This window comes from Heterocephalus glaber, unplaced genomic scaffold (genome assembly GCF_053883595.1).
Source record: "Heterocephalus glaber isolate CG9 unplaced genomic scaffold, H.glaber_assembly_v1.0 deba00001572, whole genome shotgun sequence".
NCBI classification, from domain to species: domain Eukaryota; kingdom Metazoa; phylum Chordata; class Mammalia; order Rodentia; family Bathyergidae; genus Heterocephalus; species Heterocephalus glaber.
Genome location: NW_028258357.1, coordinates 18,780,406 through 18,803,036, shown reverse-complemented (window position 1 = coordinate 18,803,036; position 22,631 = coordinate 18,780,406). Strand labels below are relative to the sequence as shown.

General features: G+C 41.6%; 2 protein-coding genes across 7 annotated transcripts in view; one reads left to right on the top strand and one right to left on the bottom strand.

Annotated features, from left to right (window-relative positions):
• Window positions 1-142: 142 nt before the first annotated feature.
• Window positions 143-6,517, bottom strand: LOC147823606 (uncharacterized). Of its 2 annotated transcripts, none has more exons than XR_015443560.1 (2): window positions 6,416-6,490; window positions 143-5,809 (listed from the first exon to the last, which is right to left on the bottom strand). XR_015443560.1 is itself a non-coding variant. In XM_087192695.1 (2 exons), exons 1-2 carry the CDS (start codon window positions 6,451-6,453, stop codon window positions 5,785-5,787), a joined length of 363 nt encoding a protein of 120 aa, XP_087048821.1. In that variant the 5' UTR covers window positions 6,454-6,517; the 3' UTR covers window positions 143-5,784. The 2 variants fall into 2 exon arrangements, 1 of the variants encoding a protein (XP_087048821.1); XM_087192695.1 differs by having other exon boundaries at window positions 143-6,109; window positions 6,416-6,517.
• The window catches only part of Slc5a8 (solute carrier family 5 member 8), a 50,377-nt gene continuing 33,980 nt past the window's right edge, over window positions 6,235-22,631 (top strand). The window contains exons 1-5 of one of the 5 annotated variants that reach the window (XM_004844857.4): window positions 6,235-6,721; window positions 11,238-11,303; window positions 13,198-13,249; window positions 19,795-19,862; window positions 20,654-20,808. In XM_004844857.4, coding sequence (XP_004844914.3) covers window positions 6,389-6,721; window positions 11,238-11,303; window positions 13,198-13,249; window positions 19,795-19,862; window positions 20,654-20,808 — 674 coding nt within the window. In that variant the 5' untranslated portion in view covers window positions 6,235-6,388. The remainder of the gene's footprint in view (window positions 6,722-11,237; window positions 11,304-13,197; window positions 13,250-19,794; window positions 19,863-20,653; window positions 20,809-22,631) is intronic. The other 4 variants (XM_087192692.1, XM_087192694.1, XM_087192691.1 and 1 more) reach the window with 4 other exon arrangements.

Sequence of the window (22,631 nt, the reverse complement as noted above, 5' to 3'; positions counted from 1 at the left end):
ACATTTTTGAATACAGTGTGCGAATATTAAAGTCTAGTTTACTAACTAGGGACATAAATTTTTGAGCAAGATTGTTTCTTATGGCCAAGAGGAACATGACTTTTGCCAGTGATATTATTACAAGCAATATACAAAGCCACAATTTAGCAAAACAATTCAGTGACTTTTATAGCATGTTAAGACAAGCACAACAGACTTCATTACACCCAGACAATCACATTTTTGAAAACAAGGAAAATCACATAATAATAGTTTATGTAGCCAGAATTGTAAAACAAAACTTTAAACAGTTATATATGTGAACGACTTTCCTAAGACTTAATTGTCCTACACATTAATCCTAACAAGACAGTAGAGAAGACAAGAAATTATTTTGACAGATTTTAAATCCTTTTTAAAGTTTTGTTGTAAATTTCACTAAGAACAGATCAATATCTTAAGCTTTATTGTTTTAAACAAAGATATTAACATTATCTCTGTGCATCACATTTTTTTTTTGTACCAGGGATCGAACTTGGGTCATTGAGCTTGCGGGGCAGGTGGTGGAACCCCTCAGCTAAATCCCCGGCCCAGTGCATCACATTTTTAATTCTTTATGAAATATTTTTCCTAGAACAAACTATCTCTAATTAGAAATGTTTTATTCAAAAGTTATACTGTTAACATACATGAGCAATTTACAACAAAAACACCATCTTTACATTACTACAAAATTATGTTATCCCATACATAGGTTATTAGTAGTTTTAAAACTCAAATTGTTGACTCATATTTGTGTCCCAAACTGTGTCATATATAGATGTAAACACTAGACGTCTAGAAAAAACATAATATATTTGAGGCAAGAAAAGCCTAAACTCTCTTTCTGAATCTTGGAAGGCTTTTCAGTAAAAACAAAGTAGTTCAAAGAACACAATTTAAGTAATTAATTTAAGCAAAGATGACAGTAAAATAATAGCAGTTTATCTATTGCAGAGAAGTGAGCAAGCATTTTAGCATCTCTTAAAATTATTAGCATTAGGCCACATAAACAAACCCATTTACAGACCAGGGGTAAGTCATAGCTACCCTTTCCAGCAAGATTTTTTTCTTAAAACAAATAGTTACTACAATATTAAATGAGTTGTGCATATACAGATTATGAATTTTAGCCTATCATAAAATGACAAACAGATACAACCTCCAGTCACTTTGAGAATTATTATTTAAAACTCATTTTTAACCTTGATCTATAATTTGATAAAAATCTCCATTTTTAGATGTCCATTTTCACTCTAGAATTGTTTCTGTGATACTTACTAAAGGACTAGATATCTTTTGATCTTAGTCAGTGTTATACATATACGACAATCTATGAAACATATTAAATAGACCCACATACATCATTTATACATAGTAAGAAGTAAAGAATATGCTTAGCAAATGTCTTCAGCATTTTCACTTAATTACAAATAGCTCGGATGTTTACTTACATATTTATGTAATTTTTAACAATTACCTTTATATCGTCCACAAAATGTAAAATATCTGACAAAAACAAGTTCATTTCCCAAAACAATTTTTACTTTTAGTTCAGGAAAAAAATTTTAAAGTTGTAGTCAATACTTGGATATTGTGACCATAAACACTACAACAGAATATTATTTAAAAATCTTTGAAGGGTTTTCTGGGGCTATGAAACTTGAATATTTACATTGACCCCAGAAATTATTTTTTAACCCAAATCTCATATCACCAAAATCAAACTATACTGGCTAATAAGAATGCCCATAAATGCATCCACTTGAAGGCCCACAAAAGGAGCTTTACTAGTCATAGGCATTGTCTTGGTTACTTTTCTCATTGTTGAGATAAAATACCCAACACCCAATGTTAAAGGAAGAAAGATTTATTTCTGATTATAGTCTGTAGTGGTTTCATTCTATAGTCAGCTGGCTCCAATGCAGGGTGGCATGGCAGAGGGGCACTGCAGAAAAGAAACAGTCCATGGCAGGGCTGACAGGAAGCATCAGCAGAAAGTGAAGCTGCAGCAACAAGCCTCCCTTTCCCTTTTATCCCATCCAGGCTACAAGCTTTTAGGGTGGTGCCACCCACACCAAGGGCGTGTCTTCCCATTATCCATAGCCAGAAGAGTCTAAACCAGTCAGTGGACTAATTTAGTTAATCACATCCTTAATTCACATTCACACTCCCTAGATCCAGCCACTTCTGAAAAACCCCACCTATGAGTGCATGGACTTTCATTAGATTATGTCTAATAAACAGAAACTTTTAATTATTCCCACTTCTCTACCATAATAAACCACAGGGATGTCTGTTACCTAAGCCAACTTCTGCTGAGTAGAATAACCAAGTAGCTATCAATCACTGGAAACCACCCTTGTTTAAGAAAGCAGCCCTGAGAACATTTTGGAATGAACCAATCCTTAAACTGATGCAGCCATCACATAGAGACACCATAAGGGATGGGAAACAGGGAGACTGGGACCTAAAAGTAGAATTTGCATTTCATTTTTTTCCCTCCTTGGACAGTCAAGAATTTAAAATACATTTTTGCTATGAACCATAACTTTTTAAACCAACGTCTAGCAAAATATCGCCTCTTAGGACCCTTTCTACTAATACTAGAAGCAGCCTTCATACATAACATTCTGAGAAGCTAAACAATTTAAACTGTTACATAAAAGAATGTCCAGCCAGTGTTATATTAGTATGTGTCACATTATCTCAATGTTCAACTAACTCTGATTTCCAAGAGTCTTTAAGGTCCTAACAAATTCTTGCCTGGTGTGGTGTGGCACGCCTGTAATCCCAGCACTCCAAAGCTGAGGCAGGAGAACTGCCGTGAGTTTGAGGACAGGCTGAACTTTTTATAAATCTTTGTAAAACTGAAAATACTCTTCTAAAAGTCTAACACCTAAAATTTAATTCTGATTGGCTAAGACAGGCAAAATTCATGTTAACAGTTTTGAAAACATCTTTGTTACAGCTTTCAAAATGTTTTCTTAAGTTATATTAAAAAAAAGGCATTTGGGTTTATGCTTTCTTAATTTTTTTAAATTTTATTTTATTGGTACATTTTAGGTATACAATACAATGACACTCATCATTGGAAATTTGCACCTTTACATAATCTCTCTTGGTTCTTATTTTTTCCCCCTTCCCCTGTCTGCTTTGTTTTGTTTTTTGAGACAGGATCTTTCTATATAGTTCAGCCTGGCCTTGAACTTACTATGTACCCCAGACTGGCTTTGAGCTTGAGGTGATCCTTCTGCCTCAGCCTCCTGAGTACAGGCATGTGCCACCATGTCCAGTGATGCTTTCTTAATTATTGAGAGCTCTCATTTTTAAATTAATCTGGTACTATCTAAACAATATACAAATGCATGTACACACATAGATATTATATTTAATACATACATTCTCACCAACACACATAAAACAAAGACCTAAATTTATCCTTGGCAAGCTTTTAAATAGTTACACTATTGGCATGATGTTTGTTTTTACCATCCTCTGCAATACTCACTCCTAAATTTGCATGTCTGAAGGTAGGATTCCTGGTTGCAGCAAGGGGAGAAACATGTCTCAGAGGAGATTACTTGCCCAGTTAATCTGAGTTTGAATTTCCTGAAGTTTTTTTTCTGCCTTCTTATAGATCTTCATTGATTTAGAAGCTCTTGGCTCAGGTTTCTAAGACATTTTTCACTGTGTTAAAATTTAGCCACAGCTGCTCAGGAGTTTACACATCTTATCCTGGGGCTTCTGTTGCTCAAGGCCTCTAGTGTGAAAAAAAGAAACCAGTTTAGGAACAATACTCCCCACTGAGGAAAACCCAGAGTCAGATTTCTCCATTTTTTCTAGTTAAAGGAATGAAGGGAAGGAGATAAAAATCAATATCCAGCAAACAGAAGTTTTGGAAAATAGTTTGAAATATCACTGGTTTAGAAGGAGTCAAGGACGGTTGGGCAAAACGAGGGGAAATTGAAAGCTCGATGAACTCAGCAACATTAGTCTGGTAGCTTCGTGGTCAGAAGCACTAGCTTGTGCGTCTCAGTGATGCAGAAAAGGGCAGGGAAAGCAGGTGTGTCATCCTGGCCCAAGTCACTCTGCAGGACCTTCTTCTTTTGTTTTTTTTTTGCTTAAATTCTTTTATTGGTACATTTTAGGTACACAATACGTTTACATTTATCATTGGGTGCTTGTACCTGTACATGATGTATCCTGGTTCTTATTTCTTCCCCATTCCCTGTGGTCCCTTCCCTATTTACATAGACTTCGTTTCCTTTTTTTTTTCCTCATAATTTTTCCTTTCCATTCTTTCCTTTCCCCATCTCCTTCCACCACCCCTACCCCTCTGGACCTTTTCCTATTTCAAAGTATCAATTATTACCTATTAATCCTTTTAGTCCTTATTTACACTTTCAGTTTCTCACACTAGAGAAACTATTCAGTATTTACACATGTGGGTCCTATTTATTTCACTTAAGAGTATGGCCTCAATATGCATCCATTTAGCTATAAATGACTCCAGTTTCTCGTTCTTTATGGCTGAGTAGTACTCCATTTTATAAAAAAACCACATCTTCTTTATCCAGTCTCCAGTTGATGGGCACTTGGGCTGTTTCCAAACTTTAGCTATTACAAACTGCACTGCTATGAACATGGGTGCACATATATCTCTGTGGTATGATTCTTTTAATTCTTTGGGGAAGATCCCCAGCAGGGGAATAGCTGGGGCAAATGGGACCTCTAGTCCTAGTTCTCTGAGGTATCTCCATACTGATTTCCACAGTGGTTGTACCAGTCTGCACTCCCACCAGCAATGGAGAAGGGTTCCTTTCTCTCCACACTCCCGCCAGCATTTGTTAGTGGTTGATTTCTTGACAGCAGCCATTCTTTCTGGGGTGAGGTGGAATCTCAGTGTTGTTTTCATCTCTATAGAACCTTCTTCAGGATGTGAAATCAGAGCACACTCTCTGTCATGCACAGGGCCTGTTGTGGCACAAGAAAACTACTGTTTCCCAGCCACAGCTAGCTATCACCTTCCTAAGGACTTGTGAAGTAGCATAAGCACTTTTTTTCCGCAGCAGTTCACAATAGGGCTCCTCAAACACACCAGCAGTGTCTCTGTCCTCGGAAACTCTCTCAATCTAAACTCAGCAAGTGGCTGCAGAACCTTGAACTCTGGGGCTCACAAAGAAGCCCAGAGCAACTTGAAGCCCCAAATGGCCACCTTAATCTACGTGGTACTGAAACCCTGCCTCACATCCTAGGATAAAAGTATTAGGAGAAAAGATAAAAGAAACAAAAGCAAACAAAAGCAGACCAAAACAAATGACTACAAGCCAAAACAAATGCAGGGAACATGTTTTTCCGACCGAATCTCTTTTTCACACCAGGCAGTGCCTCAGGATGACCTGCAATAGGTCCACAGTGGTCCCAATCAGCGAAGATCCTCACCCAAAGGATACCGACAAATGACCCAGATGGTGGGGACAGTAGATCCCTGGCGCACACCTTCCAGCAGGAAACCAGGGCGAGCTCGACAGCTCCCCACCCAACAAAAGCGTTTTCAGGCAGCCCATGGCATGCGCAGGGAGGGATTCTCCGTGCGCAAGTGTCCCCGGCAGCTGCTGGAACGTCCCTGGAGTCCTGTCCGTGGGTCGGGGCAGCCTGGAGCAGGCAGTCCTTCTGCCCAGGCGCCTGTCGGGATGCAGGGCTCTCGGGAGCAAGGACCTCGGCCCCTCTGTGGTTGCCCAAACTGTCACCTGCCATTCAGGTTCATGTGCCCAGGGTCATCAGCTCGCTGCCGACCAAATCAAAGGAAGCCACGCGTTTGGGTGAAAAGGAAGGGATGAGTTTATTCAAAGGCTGCTCTGAGGGGATGGGGGGGTCAGTTTGCCTCAAGTCACCGAGTACAGGCGGGCAGGGGTCTTTCTTGGACAGAAGGGGCCCTCCCAGGACCGGCTGTCTCCCTTCCCCGCCCGGGGGATGAAACTGGGCTGTCTCCCGGGTCCGCATCTGCAGACCGGGTCCTTTCCTCCGAGCCAGGGGAGGCGGGGGAGCCGTGTGCGTCCTGGCCCTGAGGAAGTTCGGAAGCCACTGTCTTTAGGGGGAAAATCACACGTTTAAAGTTCCTCCTCGCAGCGCCCGCCACACCCCTCGCTTGAGAGCTGGGGTATGAGAGTTCCTACGTGGAGTGCAGGAGGGCGGTGAGAGCCGCGCGCGGGTCGGGGGCGGCGCCGGCACGCCTGCAGCCTCCCAGAGGAGGGCTATCGTCTCTCCTCTCCGCAGGCCGCCGGCTCTTCCCGCTCCCCGCTCCCAGCTCCCCGCTCCCCGGGCCGCGCCTGCGCCGCCCCCGGCCGCCCCCGCGCTCCCGGCCGCCATGGGCAGCTTCTCGGCAGCCGACTACCTGGTGTTCGCCGCGCTGCTGCTCGCGTCGGCCGCCATCGGCGTCTACTGCGCCCTGGCAGGCGGCGGCGCGCGCAGCTCCAAGGACTTCCTGACGGGCGGCCGCAGGATGCGCGCCGTGCCCGTGGCGCTGTCGCTCACCGCCAGCTTCATGTCGGCCGTCACCGTGCTGGGCACGCCCGCCGAGGTCTACCGCTTCGGCGCCGTCTTCAGCGTCTTCGCGCTCACCTACCTGCTGGTGGTGGTGGCGAGCGCCGAGGTCTTCCTCCCGGTCTTCTACAGACTGGGGGTCACCAGCACTTACGAGGTGAGGGGCGCCGGAGCGAGCAGCAGAAAGAGCCTGCCGGGCGCACCGGGCTCCTGCTCCTGGGGCTCCTTTGACTTCCAGCCCGGGAAGGGATTTTAACTCTCCGGACCGAGGGGGAGTCGGGGTGCGCACCTCACCAGCGCGTCCTGTTTGAAAGGAAGGCCTTGCTGGGGTCCTAGCAGCACCCACTTTCCGGGAAACCGACAGAGCACGGCCACTACCCCACCTTCTCTGAGTTAGGTACCCAAAAGCCTGGGCTGCAGGGCTCTTGCCCTAGCACCGCATGGAGGCTGGATTCTGACATTTACCACCTGGGTGACTCGGCCACTTATTTAGTTAAACGTCAGCACCTCTTTCCTCATCTCAGCAGGAAGATTACATCGCCCACCTCACTGGGTTGTCGGGAGGATTAAATGAGGCGGTGCGAGGTGTTGCATTTAGAACAATGTTGGCCGCAGACCGGAGTATTGGACAAATGCTGCCCTCACTTCTTTTGGTGATGGCAGGGGTTATCTCGTGATCACTAGAAAAATCCAGCAGTGAGAGCCTCGAGCAGCTCTGCCATTTCTCTGTGGACAGGCAATTGAAGAAAACCCTGTTTCTTCTACTGCACGCGTCCCCTGGATATAGTTTTCTTGCAGGAAAGGGCTCTGTACAGGAGGTGACTGGTTTCTTTCAAAGAGGCAGTAAGTAGGAGGGGAGGGCATGAAGCTCCTTCACTGGGTCCTGGCCAGTGCTCCTTGTTCAGGGCTGTAGCAGTCTCCTCTCCCAGGCCGTGGTCCGGAGGGCCCGGTGTCTCCTCTCAGCGGGCTCTCTGGCCTGGAGTTTATCTGATGTCTGTTCCACACCAGGGCTACTGGTAGGTGGTTTCCTAGTGAAGTTGGTGCAGGGACAATAGCACAACAAACCTTGGTGACAGATCTGGCTTGGTCCCTAGTGATGCCCCCTGGGGCGAGGCACCCCGGGCACCACTGTTCCTCTCCCCCTGGTCTCTGTGCTCCCCCCCTCCCCAGGAGAGCTCAGGCATCACCCTGGAAGCGAGCAGGGGGCATTTCTGCCATGTTTTGAGGTGACAAATTGGTTGCCCTAGACCAAAATCATCACTCAGCTGTTTTTAAAAAAATATTACAGTGTTATAAAAAATACTTAATTTAGCATTTAACAGTGAGGAGAAAGCAAATAAAATTCCAGATTCTGACTTCTTTTGAAAACTCAGAAAATTGGTGACATCGGGTCCACATTCTCTGAGACCACAGTGCCTCCCACGTATAGCAATTGCTCCCACTCTGTTCATTTCTCTGCTGAGACCTCACTGTGTTTGCGTGGTTCCTTTCTATGGTGGAGAAATCCTCCTCTGCGTTTGTGTCGCTATCAAAAATGCAAAAGGGAGAAATGCACCGCCCTGAAAGGGAGCTCTTGTTCCAAAGGAGACGAGAGAGAACCTGTTTCTTAGCGGGGGTGAGGGCTGTTGCCCTCTATGCACACACCCTCTTTGCTCTATGCACACACCTAGCCCGTGTTGCTCACGTGTGCCACGCTGTGGGACCCGTAGGCAGTGAGCCTGTGAGTCTGGCCTGTACTTAACCAGCTCCAAAGCGTAGGCAGGGTTTGAGTAATCTGGCAAGAGGCCCTCAGTCCCCAGAGAGAATGCTGCTCCCAGGCGCTGGCCCACGCCTTCTTGGGCTGCAGCTTTAACTTAAACATAGACAACTTTCTCATGTGTTTCTAGTGATGGCAGCTATGTTAGCAGGGTTCCAGGTGACAGTGGCAGAAAGTTAGCCTTTGTGGAAAGCTGGGACCTTGAGCTACATGCTTTATATACATTACCCCACTCAGTGCTCAAAAACTCCTTACAAGGGAGCTTCCCGGAGAGGCTCATCTTGCAGATGAAGGGACTCAGAATAAGTGAAGCTAGCCAGAGAGTTGGAAGCAAGGTGGATGCGTGGCAGCATACTGGCTGCTCCGGAAGGCTCTGGTGAGTCTGAACAGTCCTGAGCTGGGCTTAACACCCATGTGTCCAGAACAAGGAGGAAATACAGGATGCATGGACTTGGGAGCAGTGTCCCTACACCAGGGGTGTCCGGCAGTTGGGGACAGGCAAGGTGGGCAATATGCTGAGCTCCTGTTGGTCATGGCAAAGCCTTTCTTATAAAATACCTGTGAGTTTATGCTGCGAGGTGGAGCCATTTGTATAGAACGTGAAGTCTGATGTTCTTGCTCAAATATAAAGTGTCCCCCTATTGATATTCATATAGCTCAAGTTGGTGATCCACAAGCATCTTAAATACCTATTTATCACTGCCTTCACTGTGTAGGCTTGATAGGTGTTCAGCAGCGTCCAGACCCATAGACTGGCAAGAAGTGTATATAAGAACTCATTTTAATTCATTGCTGCTTCAGAATCTTTCTGGATCCAGCTGAATCTGTGCATTTGAGCTGAGTTTCTTGGGTCTTTTTAATTCTTTTATTTATTTTATCAACAGAAATTGAAGGGTCCCTAAATTATTCAAAATTCTTAGGTCTATGAATGATCTTGATTGACTATAGGTGCTTATAGTTACTCTGTAGTTTTGCCTGGACATCCTAAAACTACTTTTTAAAGCTTATTACACAGTGACTTAGACTTCAAATTCACCCTCTGAGTTGATTCCACTGTAGCTTTAGGGACCACGGAGAGCTGACAGAGTGATAGATTTCTTGGTTATGTGTTGAGTTGGTTCTGTGTGTGCTTAAACATATTGCTTTTCCAGATCAGTTGATCTTGGAAAAAAAATATATATGACATATAAATGCCTTCCAGTTTATTTGGTTCAGGTATCTACATTCTTACCTCTGTCACATTCTGCTCTTCTTTTCTTTAGTCTCTCTATCTTTTCATGTCCATTCATGTGTAATAGAGGCTTGCTTAAAGAATTCTGCAGAAATAACACTGCCCTGTGTCCAAGGTTCAGCAATTTCTCCAGTCTTCTAAAATGCCTTCCAAAATGTCCGTATGTGATTTTGATACAAGGAATTCACGAGGCTCATGGATTTAGATTACACCAGCTTTTTGGAGGAATATTTTACTTTCGAATGAAACATTTACAACACTCCCCCCATCAGTTTATATCATTGGAGGATCTACAAAATGCTGCAAAAGAAGAGGGGGAAGAATTGTTACTATGATCCTCATTTGCAAGACAAAGTGTGAATGTGAGATTTGGAGAGAGGTCGCTTCAAGCTCAGGAGTCGGGAGGGGGACAGGGTCAGGGGCTGGTACTAATCAGTGCCTGCACTGTGTTGTGTATGTGTCACTGTGAGCTATTTTTGGCGGTTCTATTTTGTGTCAGTGTCATCTGCTCAAAACTGATTCCTGGACACATAGTTGGATTGTTTACTTTGGGTACCAAAGCTTCTAAATGTGTGTCATGGTCCTGCCAGTGTTGAGATCTCGAGCTTGGAGTCTTTTCTGATCTCTGGGGGGTCCCATCACTAATGTGGGCTTCTACATAGCCTCTGCCTCCTCAGGTTATTGGGAGGACACTGTGCCCAGCAAGGATTCTGGATGTGTTTGCTACGACTATGGAGAAAAATATCAGGTGTCTTTTCCTCCAGTTATTACCTAAGGCCAGCTTTTCATTCTTCTGTTTCCTGCAATATTATAACAAGACTATTGTGCAGACATTGTATGCAAATTTAAAAACACCTTGGATTTCTCCTCTGGAATTCTGATTGGAACTCTGTACTATGTTATGGTACACTGTAGAAAAATAAGCAGACCATGTTAGAAGACACTGCAGATTTTAGGGAGATAGGGCAGGATGGTTGGCTCTGAACAGGAACTGACGTGGGGGATTTACGTTTTAAACAGTTGTGTATGTACGTGTGACAGCTGTGAGCATAGTGCAGAGAATGGAGCTGAGGCTGAGTGGAAGAGCTAGCTTCTCCTTGCCTCCCACTAGGTAGGAAAGCTGATTGGCTGTGCCGGGTCATGTGATTTCTTCTTACTCAGAAGCACTGAGGCACCTTGATGACAATCCTATCACAACTGGCGGGATTTGGAAAGGGTTGAGTACCCACGCGAATTGAGGGAACTGTACAGAGCAGACACTAAGAGGAAGGGAAGAGCAACAGGTCACTTACTCTACAACAAATCAATATTCCCCTTAGGTGACGATTTTCCAATCTTTCCAGGTCAAAGTGGGGATAAAGAAGAGATGAGTGATTAGTAGGGTTTGGGGTGAAAGGGAGGCTTCACTAAAGGGTACAGCAGCAGTGTTTGGGGCAACAGAGCTACTCTTGTGACTCAGTGGAGACAGGGGTCACACAAATCTTTACGTGGGTTAAAATCCATTGACTTGTGCTCTGAATTGAGCCAACTCTGCTGTATGTAGGTAAAACAACAGAAAACACAGAGGGCACAAATGGGTTGTGAAATTGCCTTAGATTTCTAACCCTTTTTTCCTTAAGCTACTGATAAAAACAGAAATGTTCAGAGGATTCACATCACAACTGTTTTTCCTTTCTTTCGCCACAGTATTTAGAACTTCGGTTTAACAGATACATCCGCCTCTGTGGAACAGTCCTCTTTATTGTTCAAACGGTAAGTAGCTCTCCATTCGTGTATTCTTCCTCTTGTCACTAAAATATTTTAATCCGTGGCATCTGGGTGAACCTTACTTGGGAAACGCATGAAGGATAAAAAAGATGTTGAAAATATGAGGAAATGAAATAGAAAACACTTGTTGTTAGCCATTAGGGTATTAAGCCTAAACAATGTTGCAACAAAAACTTTACTTCCTGGAAAAATAGAAAGACTTAAGTGAATTTAAATATTTTATCAATCAAGCAAGAGGTACGTTGCTTTCCCCAGCCCCGCCTGGACCAAGGTGAGAGTGAAGGCATTTTGAATTAAAATGAAAGAATTATAAGCTCTGGAGCAGTTCTTAAAGACAAACAATTCAGCAATTTCAGAAGAATACGCACATAGCCAAATATAATCCCAGCACTCTGGAGGCCAAGCGGGTGGACAGTAAATTCCAGTTCAGCCTGGGGAATTTAGCACTTTTCTGAGACCTTATTTCAAAATAGAAGTTAAATAAACAAAAGGGTTGGGGATAGAGCCCCATGCCAAGGCTCTGGGTTCAAGCCCTAGTGCTGCAAAAATAAAGAATATGCAAGTATAGATGCAGTGTTTGTCACAGAGGTAAAGCAAGGATTTGGGAAGTGACAAGTGACTGACAAGTGCTTTCTTCACTTCCTGGGCTGATGGAGGATTTCCATGACCACTGCCACCTCGTTTGTACCTCTTGTCCTCACAGCATTAAGCACATAGGGGCTGGAGTTTGGTTGTGGACTTTGGGGAGGGATTTCCATTCTCATCCCTAAAGACAATCTTGTTTCTCCCATCAAAAGCCACTTAAGCGTTTACTCCAGCGAGACAGAGTGCCTTTGGAAAACTTCAAACTGGATTCCATTTTTATCTTTGCAAAGCATGGAGAAGGAAGGTGGCTTTGAGGGTCTGGTAGAGATTCTGACTCAAAGGTGAGGTAGCTCGCATTGTTCAGATCCTCATGAATTTATGCTAAAGATGCTCCCAGGAAGAAGAGAAGTGGGGACAGTCCTTAGCAAGGCAGCCCGTCACACTCTTAAATATTCAACTTGGACAAAGCAATGATCTTGGGCAGCTATCTCATTTTTTTCCCAAAAGAAAGGGGTTGTAGCATTTCTCATTTGAAGGACTTGCTTCCCTATATCTCTCCATGCAGTATAACCAAGCATTCAGGTAGCGCATAATCGGTTTTTAATCATAATATGTTTTTGAAACTTTAGAATTAGCCTCTGTGATGTATTTGAAGATAATGCAGTGAAAATGATAGTTTGAAATAAATTTTAAAAGAGAAAATGACACTTTGGGAAAAAGACTATACTTACTATTATACCCATCCATATTTATTGATTGTATGGGTAAAAAATAATAAATAATATAAAAAGATGGAGTATAGCTTACGTTGACTTTCAGGATTTTTTTTTAGTGAAAATTCACACTTTAGCCTAATAGGCACACAAACATTTAAAAACAAGATTTAAAAATTTTACTTTAAAAATTATTAGTGATCAGCAGTAGTTTGAAGTCATCAGTCAGGGACCATCCTCTTCTAAATTTGTATTTCTTTGTTTTTATATGTTTCAAATCGAGGAAAATTAATTTCAGGCTCGAGTGGGTGGATCATTGACCATTTGTACTCATCATCACATTAAGAAATCCAGAGTTGTACAAAAAGGCGGTCATAAAAGATTTTTCTAACTTGTGACCACACAATAAATAAGAATTAATTTTCCTTAGCATTTTCAAGTTATAATTTTATTAAATATACTAAAACTACTGTCTTAATTCATAATTGGTTTTACAGGAAAATCAATATTTTATAATTTATAGATAACATTCATGAATTTTATAATTCATAGAGTTCCTTTTGTTTTCTTTTTTCCTTTAGATTCTGTATACTGGAATTGTTATCTATGCCCCTGCACTGGCTTTGAATCAAGGTACATTTTATTTCATTTTTCTCTCTTTTCTTAGTATATGTTTGTGATACATGGTAAAGACATTTACTGTGGGGAATTGGTATACATATACATATTACATCTTGATCTTTTTTATTTTCTTCCCCTCCCCTCCTTTCTCTCCCACCCCCAAATCTTGTTCCTTTCTCTACATAGTCTATCTTGTTGTTTTCTATTATCTATCTTTTACTTTGCTCTTTATATTTTGGGTTTCTCATATAAAAGACAGATCATGTGATATTTAGCCTTCTGTGTTTGATTTATTTCACTTAGCATTATGATCTCAAGGTGTATCTATTTTCCCACAAATGACTCAGCTTTATCCTTCTTTATGGCTGAGTAGTACTCCACTGTGTGTAAATATCACATTTTCTTTATCCATTCATCTGTTGATGGACATACAAGCCACTTCCATGATTTAGCTATCAAGGTACATTTTCAAAGTGGCAAATCATGTCACTCAGTTTGGGGTTCAATTTCAGTAAGCCTTATTCTCTTGGTGGGCAGAGAGAGATGGAAGGATATGGCCAGACAGGCCTATCAGGGTTATGGTGCTGAGACGGTTTCAGTATCTACACTGGCACCTTTGGGTTTCTGCGTGGACTGCTTCCAAGTGTCTGCAGGTTTCGGAAAGGAGGACTCACCAGATCTGCTTCTCTGGGCTGTGTGCCCCAGCTGTCCCCCAGTGCTGTGGGACAGACGCCCTGCTTTGTGTCCCGAGGACTCGGGTGCACTGAGAAGTCAGGTTGGGAGAGCAGCCCTTTCCCTCCCCAGCTCTGAGGCTCCAGAGGCAGAGGAGCCAGGAGACTGACCCAAAAGGCCAGCAGCTTCCAGAGACAGCAGGGTGCTGGCGGCCGCGTCCTTCTAGGTGAACTCAGTTGTGCTGATCCACAAATTCCCTGCCGGGGCAGCAGCAGTGAGGCTGGGCTCATTTTATCGAGGCAAAGGTTCACGCTGGTCCTGCCTTCAAAGCATTTCAGGAAACCTCAGGCTCCTTGAATTTTATCAGTCGGGGAAGTGAGTTTATCTCTAAAAGTTCCTTGTAAAATGGACAAGTGGAGTCTGACGGAAAAGAATGTGGTTTGGTTCCGGGAGTTAATGTCGTAGGGAGCAAACCTGCCGCCCCGCCCTGTTGTCTTGATTTTATAATAGATGCGATAGTTACTCTCGCCGTTTACAAAGCACGACAGGATCATTGCACAGGGGGGTTCGTGATAGAAAGCGCTCTTACCCGGGTGCCAGATGTGGGCCGGGCCCTGCGGGCAGCACCAGGAGCGGCTCATTTCCTATGTCAAGAACGGAGCTAGCTGTAGACGCCACTCGCTACCTATTTGTCTTGAGCATAGTTGAAGATATTAGAGTTTTAGAGTGCTTTAATGACTTCAATCTGTGAAGAAATCAAGGCTTCTGCTCTTCTTAGACTCGAAGTACCAAGCAGGAGAGACTAGGACCCGTGACTAGTGACTGTGACCCCGGAATGCCACTTGTGCACGGGCACCATTGCAGTGCTCGGTGCCTAACAGATGCCAAACAAGCACTTGTCTAACCCAACCCTAGGCTCAATTTCTTTTTCAACTTTCTTCTTTTGTTGTAGAAAACTTCTCTAAAATGGAGACTAGTGACTGAGGCCTAACGTATCCACGACCCTACAGTAATAATTATCCACTCGTGGTCGATTTCAGTTCACTGCTGACTTTCTCCAATAGATCTATTTGCTGTAAATTTGAAATGTCACCTTATTCCACCTGCATTTCAGTATGCTCTTAGCTTTTATATAAATGGAAGCAATAGAGCTTTTTTGTGCCTGGTTTCTTTGGTTAACAAAATGTTTTTGAGTCGCATTCATTTTGTGACATGTATCAGTAGTTCTTTCCTTTTCTGTGCTAGAAGAATTTCATTGTACACATTTATCAAAATCTCTTTAGGTCCTCTTGTCTCTAGACATTGGATTGTTCCCAGTTTTAGGGCATTCCAAATTAAGGCTGCTAAGAACATTCTGCTACAGTTTTTGTGTTTTGTTTTTCTTTTTGACAGTTGTTTGTGTTTCATCTTGAAACATAATATGTGAAAACAGTGTAAAATTAAACATTCGTGTATTCTGACACAGAGCAGGATAGTTGTTTCATGAAATTTAATAGACATTGCCACATAACTTTTTGATTATTTTGACCATTTACATGTCCATTTCACGATATATAAGAATTCCACTGTAAACACATCCTTGCCACATTTGACATTAGTCCCCCCCCCCATTTTAGTGGTTATTATAGATTTTTGTATTATGGCTTTGATTTACATTTCCTGTTGACCATTTATATTGAACTTATTGGCTCATGAAATAATGAAGATGAATTTTAAAAGACAAGTAATTTAGTAAAAAGTAGACAAAGGACTTGAACACACACTCTACAAAAGCAATATTCTTCCAGTGCATTCATTATATGGTGAATCAACACATTCACTCAGGACTTTTACATTTTCTCTCAGTCATGTTTTGCAGCTCTTGATGCTAAAGTCTTGAGTATATTTCTTAGATTTTTTTCAAGGTAACTGATCTTTTACATTATTCCAAATGCTATCATTTCATAATATTTTCCAATTACTCATTGCAATTATATAAAATATAATTGATTTTTACAAGTTGATCTTCTATCCTGGTTGCTGGCTAAATTTGCTTTTTCATTCAGTTCGGTTTGTGGAGACCTAGTAGGAGTTTCATGTTTATGAATAAGCCAGTGTTCCCTCTCTCCTGACCTTTATGCCTTTTAGTTCTCCTTGTCCTGCTGCACAGTTGATGTGGGAAGTAAAGCACTAAATAAATTTTGCAGTCTTGGGATCAACCCCATTTATGACCATATCTTATCATTCCTCTTACACACTAGTCCACTTGCCTTGGGAATGTTTTGTTAAGGATTTTTGCAGTTCATGAGGAATATTGCTCTGAAGTTTCATTTTCCTGGAGTGTCTCTGTCAGACTTTTTATCAGCTGTGCTGGCTTCATAGATGAGTAGAAAAGTGTTTCCCTTCTGTTTCTTGAAAGAGTTTATATAAAATTGTGTATAATGTTTGATAGAATTAAAAATAAAGGCACCAGGGTCTGATATTTTTGCTTTTGTGGATTTTGGTTTATTAATCAAATTTCTTTAATGAATTTAGTTATTAATATTTTCAACTTCTTTGGTGTCAATTTTGATAATATCTTTTTTCAGGGAGTTTATTTTTCTAACTTATAAACTTCATTGCCACAGTTGTTTATAATATCCTCTTTAAAACTTATATCTTTAGTGATCTCCCTTCTACTTGTTCCTAATAGTGATAAAATGCCCTTTTATCTCTTTTTTTACTAATATTTATTTATTGTTTTCTGAGACAAGGTCTTGCTGTGTAGCCCAGGCTGACTTCACATTCATGGTGATCCTCCTGCCTCAGCCTCCCAAGTGCTGGGATTACAGGTGTGCGCCACCATACCCAGCTAATTGATGTTTTTAATCATTTGTAAGAACAAGTTTTGTGTTTTGTTGATTTTCTACTTCCTTAATTTATGCTGTTTCATTAATTTATTTTTTTCTATTTATTTTGTGTTTAACTTCTCTAGTTTAAAGATAGAAGTTTAGGTCACTAATTTTACCTATTTTTTATTTTATAACATATGTTCTTAAAGTTATAAATTTTTCTTTAAGCAGTACATTCTCTGCACCCCACAAATTTTGCAAGCTTGTGTTTTTATTTTCTTTCAGTTCAAAATATTTTCTAATTTTTCGTGTGTTTTGTTTTCTCTGTGGGTTATTTAGAAGAGTGTTGCTTAATTTTCAAATATTGGGAGATTTTCTAGTATGTGATTTTGTCACTGATTTCTAAATGAATACTGCTTTGGTCAGACAACTGCTATCATTATGATTTTAATCCTTGACATTTATTGTGATTCGTTTAGTGGTGCAGGATATGGTCTACCTTTGTGAACATCCCGAGTGCTCCTAAAAAGAACATGGGTTATGCGGTTGTTGGGTGTAACGTTCTGTAAATGTCAAATGTTCATTTGGTTAATGGTGTTGTTCTAATGTTCTGTTATCTCTACTGAGTTTTAAACTTGTTCCAGCAGCCACTAAGAAAGAGATGTGAAACCTACAGGTGTAACGACTAGTTTTTCCATTTGTCAGTTTTTAATGGATGTAGCTTGAATCTCTTTTAAAGTTTCTCTTAATTTATAATCTCCCTTCTCTTTTTTTTCTCCCTTTAAATGGCATGGCTTTGCTGAAGAAACTGCATTATTTGTTCTTGATTTTACTAATGGCATTCCCACAGGGTCACTTAATGCTTCCCAAGCCCTCTGCGTTTCTTGTGAAGTCATGGTTACATCTAGGTCTTCAGGCTGCAGTTCAGCTTTTTAGAAATATTATCTCCTAGGCCATGTTTATAAGCTTGTAGTTTTAAATTAATTAAGGTTTATAGAATGGAATCTTCTAATTCTTTTATTACTTTTTCATTAATGAGATGGAGCATTTCTATAAAGAGAGACTTGCTGATTACTTGATTACTCTATAGGAAAGGCCTGGGAAATAGCTGACTTTCCCCCATTTACTTATTAGTTTAAAAAAGAGTAAGAGGGGGCCCGAGCAGGGAATGCAGCAGCAGAGCACACAGCCAGCGTGGTGCCCAAGGCCCTGGCTTTGGTCACCACCACCCCAAAAATAAGTAAATAAAAAGCAAAATGAAGGGCTGGGGAATTAGTTCAGTGGTTTCGCTGCCTGCGGCGTAAGCACAAGGACCCAAGTTCGATCCTCAGTACCAAAATAAAAAAAAGAAAGGATCTAGACAACTCAAGTTGAATAAAAAGCCTCATTAAAAAAAAAAAAAGCAAAATGAATTGGTTCTGTATTATCTCCTAAATCAACTTAGATGTTTTGTTTAGATATGCATCATTATGAATTTCTGATGCAAACCTGTGATGCTGCTTCATACCATAAGGTTGGTGTCATTATCACTGGTCAGACTGCCCTGTCTTATCCAGCAGGGGCCACCTAGTGGGGGCTCTGATTTCTCCACCCAGGCTGCACATTGATTTATTTGAGGATCTTTAAAAAGTACTGATACTGGAGCGTGTACCCCACAGCTCTGAGTAAATGAGCCCTTCGAATGGTCAAGTCATCAGAATTTAAGTCTCCTCTAGTAGATGGGCATGGTGGCGCACGCCTGTAATCCCAGCACTCAGGAGGCTGAGGCAGGAGGATTGCCATGAGTTCGAGGCCAGCCTGGGCTACACAGTGAGACCCTGTTTCAAAAAACCAAACCAAACCAAACCATACAAAACAAAAACCACCATCAACAATAAAAATCTCCTCTGGCGATTTTAATGTACAATCAAATTAGAGAATGACTGAGGTAATAGTTTTAGAATGATTTTCCGATACTGTAACTCATAATATGATGGCTGAAAGAAGTTACAGATTTTTTTCTTTGCAGTTCTCTTTCCCTTAGGGTATATCCCTGGAGGGGTGTATATTAAATTGCTATGCTTTATTTTTAATTCTTTGTTTGTTTTAAGACATCATCCTATTATGTAGTTCAGGCTGGACCTGAACTCACTATGTAGCCCAGGGTGGCCTCAAACTCATGGTGACCTTCCTGCCTCAGCCTCCCAAATGCTGGGATTATAGGCACGTGCCCCCATGCCCAGCTAAATTGCCCTGTTTTAAAGTCTTGTGGCATATTTTTCTCTGTATGATGATGTCACAAACTTGATACACAGCTAGGTTCAATTTGTTTCATTTTACTTTTGAAGTTGTTTTAAATGTATTTATAATTATGTAGAATATGTGCATGATTCCAAAGTGAAATCTAAAAATATATTTAGACAAGTCTAACATACATCCTTGGGTCCTATACTTTGTTCTCTTCTTCTTTGGGTAACTGGGTTTTTTTTGTTTGTTTTTCTTTCTTTTTTTTTTGGTACCGGGGATTGAACTCGGGTCCTTGTGCTTACGCAGCAGGTGGCGAAACCAATGAGCTAAATCCCCGGCCCTTTTGTTTGTTTTTCATTTGTCCTTTAAAAAAATATCACACACTCCTCCACTTTTCAGATAGATGGTAGCCCAGTACATAGACTTTTCTCCATCCGAGCTCTGTCTTAATAGCGTGCATCCTAGTGCTGGGTCTTTCAAGGACCGGTCAAATTGTAGTTTGTCTGAATGGCATCTCACCGCAGAGGGGGACCCACACTCGGAGCCATCAGTCTGAACAGCTGCTTCCTGGCAGCGTCAAGCTGCTGCTTAGCTGAGTTGCGACAGCGGTGCTCTGCCTCTTTGGAGTAGCCGTGTTGGAGCTGAGTAGAGACCACACCCACGGCTGTTTACCTCGTCGAAATCTATTTTAAATCCCATGGTTTTGTGACATTCATGAGGTTGGAGCCTACTTTTCGGGAAGTAGACATAGGAAGATGCTCAATAAATGAGATCACTTTCCTCCCCGATAATTCCTGACATGTTTTTGCATATGTCGCAGCTGAACATGCCTTTCCTTTTCTTCTGCAGTCACAGGATTCGATCGGTGGGGTGCGGTGGTGGCTACGGGCGTGGTCTGCACGTTCTACTGCGCGCTGGTACGTATGTCAATGGCACCATTTCTACCTCGCTCTACCTAGTAACTTTGCAAAATGGAAATTTCTAGCTGTGCTGAGTTCTGAGCTGTAAAATGGGTTGTTCACACCTATTCTGCCCCGACCTCCCACCATATGACTTTACTTGTAAGGAATATTTGGTTTGTGGTCCCATTGGACCCTTGGTAGAACACAAGTCCCAAATGAATTTTGTTTCTTTCATCTGAATCACTACATTGATTGGTTTCATCTCCTGGTCCATCCATGCTGTAGCCAGATTATTAGACCTGTGCTCAGGTAATTCCTCAGTGCAGAAGCCTGCGACTACTTCCTGTTGCTCATAGCCAGGAGCGGCAAAGTATGTAAAAACGGTATGGCAGGACCTGAGATGGATGTGCATTTTCAACAGCGATGTGTATCTTATGGGATCTTTGATATTCTAGATATTAGCTGTCTAGTTGCTGGATCTCATAGAAGACAGGGACCCCAGTGTTTGTGGCAGTGGCTAGTACAAAGCAATGTTGGAATCCCAACAGCCACTGTGACTGGGCACACGCTGATTGGATGAATATCAGCCCCACCTATAGGATAAAAGCTGACGTTGATTTGTGCAACTGGATTCTGAAGGTTTCTTCTTAGCAATCTCCCGCCCCCTTCCACTCCCCTTCAGTGCTTGTGTATCTGAACATCTCTCTTGAGTGCATTTCTTAGCCAGTGTCTGGGTTTTCAACATTTTTTTCCAGCACAGTGTATAAGCGTGTGGACATTAATCCCAATGCCCTCTCTCTTCCAAGGGTGGTCTCAAAGCAGTTGTCTGGACAGATGTTTTTCAAGTGGGCGTCATGGTGGCTGGATTTGCATCTGTGATTATACAGGCTTCGGTAGTTCAAGGGGGCATCGACACAATTTTAAGTGATGCCTACAATGGTGGCAGATTAAACTTCTGGAAGTAAGTTGCTCTTCACTCCCAGGTTAAAGGACACAATTTCTATTTTCTCTGTAAAAATAACCCCTTTTGAAATAGTGGGTTTATGTTAGAAAATAGCCACAAAAGACAGAAGCTGGGCAGGTCAATGTGGAAGGGGTTCCTGCCAGTTTTTCTAAGGGGTTGGAGCAGCCAGACGTTTCTTAGCTGCATGGCTTTAGGATGGTGCCTCTGCCTGAGAAGGGACTAGGAGAAAAGAAGCATTTTCCTCCAAAAATTAGTCTGGAACCGTTGCAAGGTGGTGTAGGATGATAAGGGAAGAGATTGTAGAAAGAAAAGAAAATGAAGTCTCTTAAGAGAAAAACACCAAGAGACATTTTGACAATTTTGACAATTCTGTTTCAAGCAATCTGCAGGGTTTCTCTTTTGATAGCACCCTGGCAATAGGTAGTATATTATGTGTAGTATTAATATAGTATATTATCATTACATAGTATTTTTTCTCTTATGTATACCTGTATGATAGTTCCAGAAAATTGACTACAACAGTTATGACTGATGTTTGGAATGACAGCAAACACAAAGTATAATATAATATGTCTTAAGTAGCTGTTCAGTTTTCCTAAAAGAAAAAAAAGGGAAAAACTAGATTATTTCATCCCAAATATTTCATAAAATTTAAAGGAAGTTTTTAAAAACAACCCCCCCCCCTTTGTATCATTAGTATCAGGCTTGTAATCCCATTGAGTGTGGGAAGAGTCTTATTTTGATCTGCACCACCTCTTTTTCTCTTTGAGCAGCCTCTCACTGAGAGAGCCAATCAGAAATTACGGCAAGACGAAAGAAAACCACAAAGCTACTGATGGCTCTTTTCTGGTCTTCGAAAATAGCGACTAAAACTTGAGAAAAGCTGTTTTGGAAATTGAGTTAATATGTTAGTTTATAGAAATGAATTTCATTAAACCAAATGAACCCATTTTCATAATTTTTCCCCATGACCCCAAGATTCAAGTTTCCTGGAAGAAAGCCCTGAGTTGGCCTCTCCTGGACTCTGGCTCCATCCCATGCCCAGGGCGGAGTCACTGAAACTATTTAATGGGATGGTGGTATAGTTTCCCCAAGGCAACCCCTGGTTGCTTTTATTGGGAAAGTGGAGGAATGGATGCCAGGAATCAGAAACAACCAGTAGCTTCTTAGGAGATCTTGATTATGTTCACATCTCTTCCTAGGAAAGGCTATGGGGAGGTATGAAACCAGTCATTTCTCTTCAGGATCACTGTCACTTTAGACAAAGGACACACATATTCTGCCAATGAAGCTGTAGGTTATGCATCATAAGAGATTTCAAAAAATAAAATTAGATATTTTTATGACCTTAACTTTGAAGGTTACAAACTACTGAGTAATAATGAAAAGCTTTATCATGTTTTAGACTTTTCAAGAGTATCCTTTCTTTTCCTAAAATGTTTTAGAATATGGAGGACACAATATCTGTTTTGGTTGAGATAACTGAAGAAGAGAAGGACTGACAGTACTGAATTAAATATTCTAGCTCTTAGCTTATTTCTTTCTGATAGCCCACTGAATAGTTTTGGCTCTTGACGTCCATTAGCTAATATTATAGCTACTTTATGGGAAAAAGAGTCAACACTCCTGAAACTCTTAGACTTTGATACTAAATGTTAGGCAATGGGATACAATCTCTCACTTTTCTGTAGAAATACTGTGCTTAAATATATGCGAAGTCACAGTGGTTTACTCAACGGACCTCAAATATAAGATTTGGAATAGATTTGGAGAATTTTATAATTTTTTTTTTCTTTGGTACCGGGGATCGAACTTGGGTC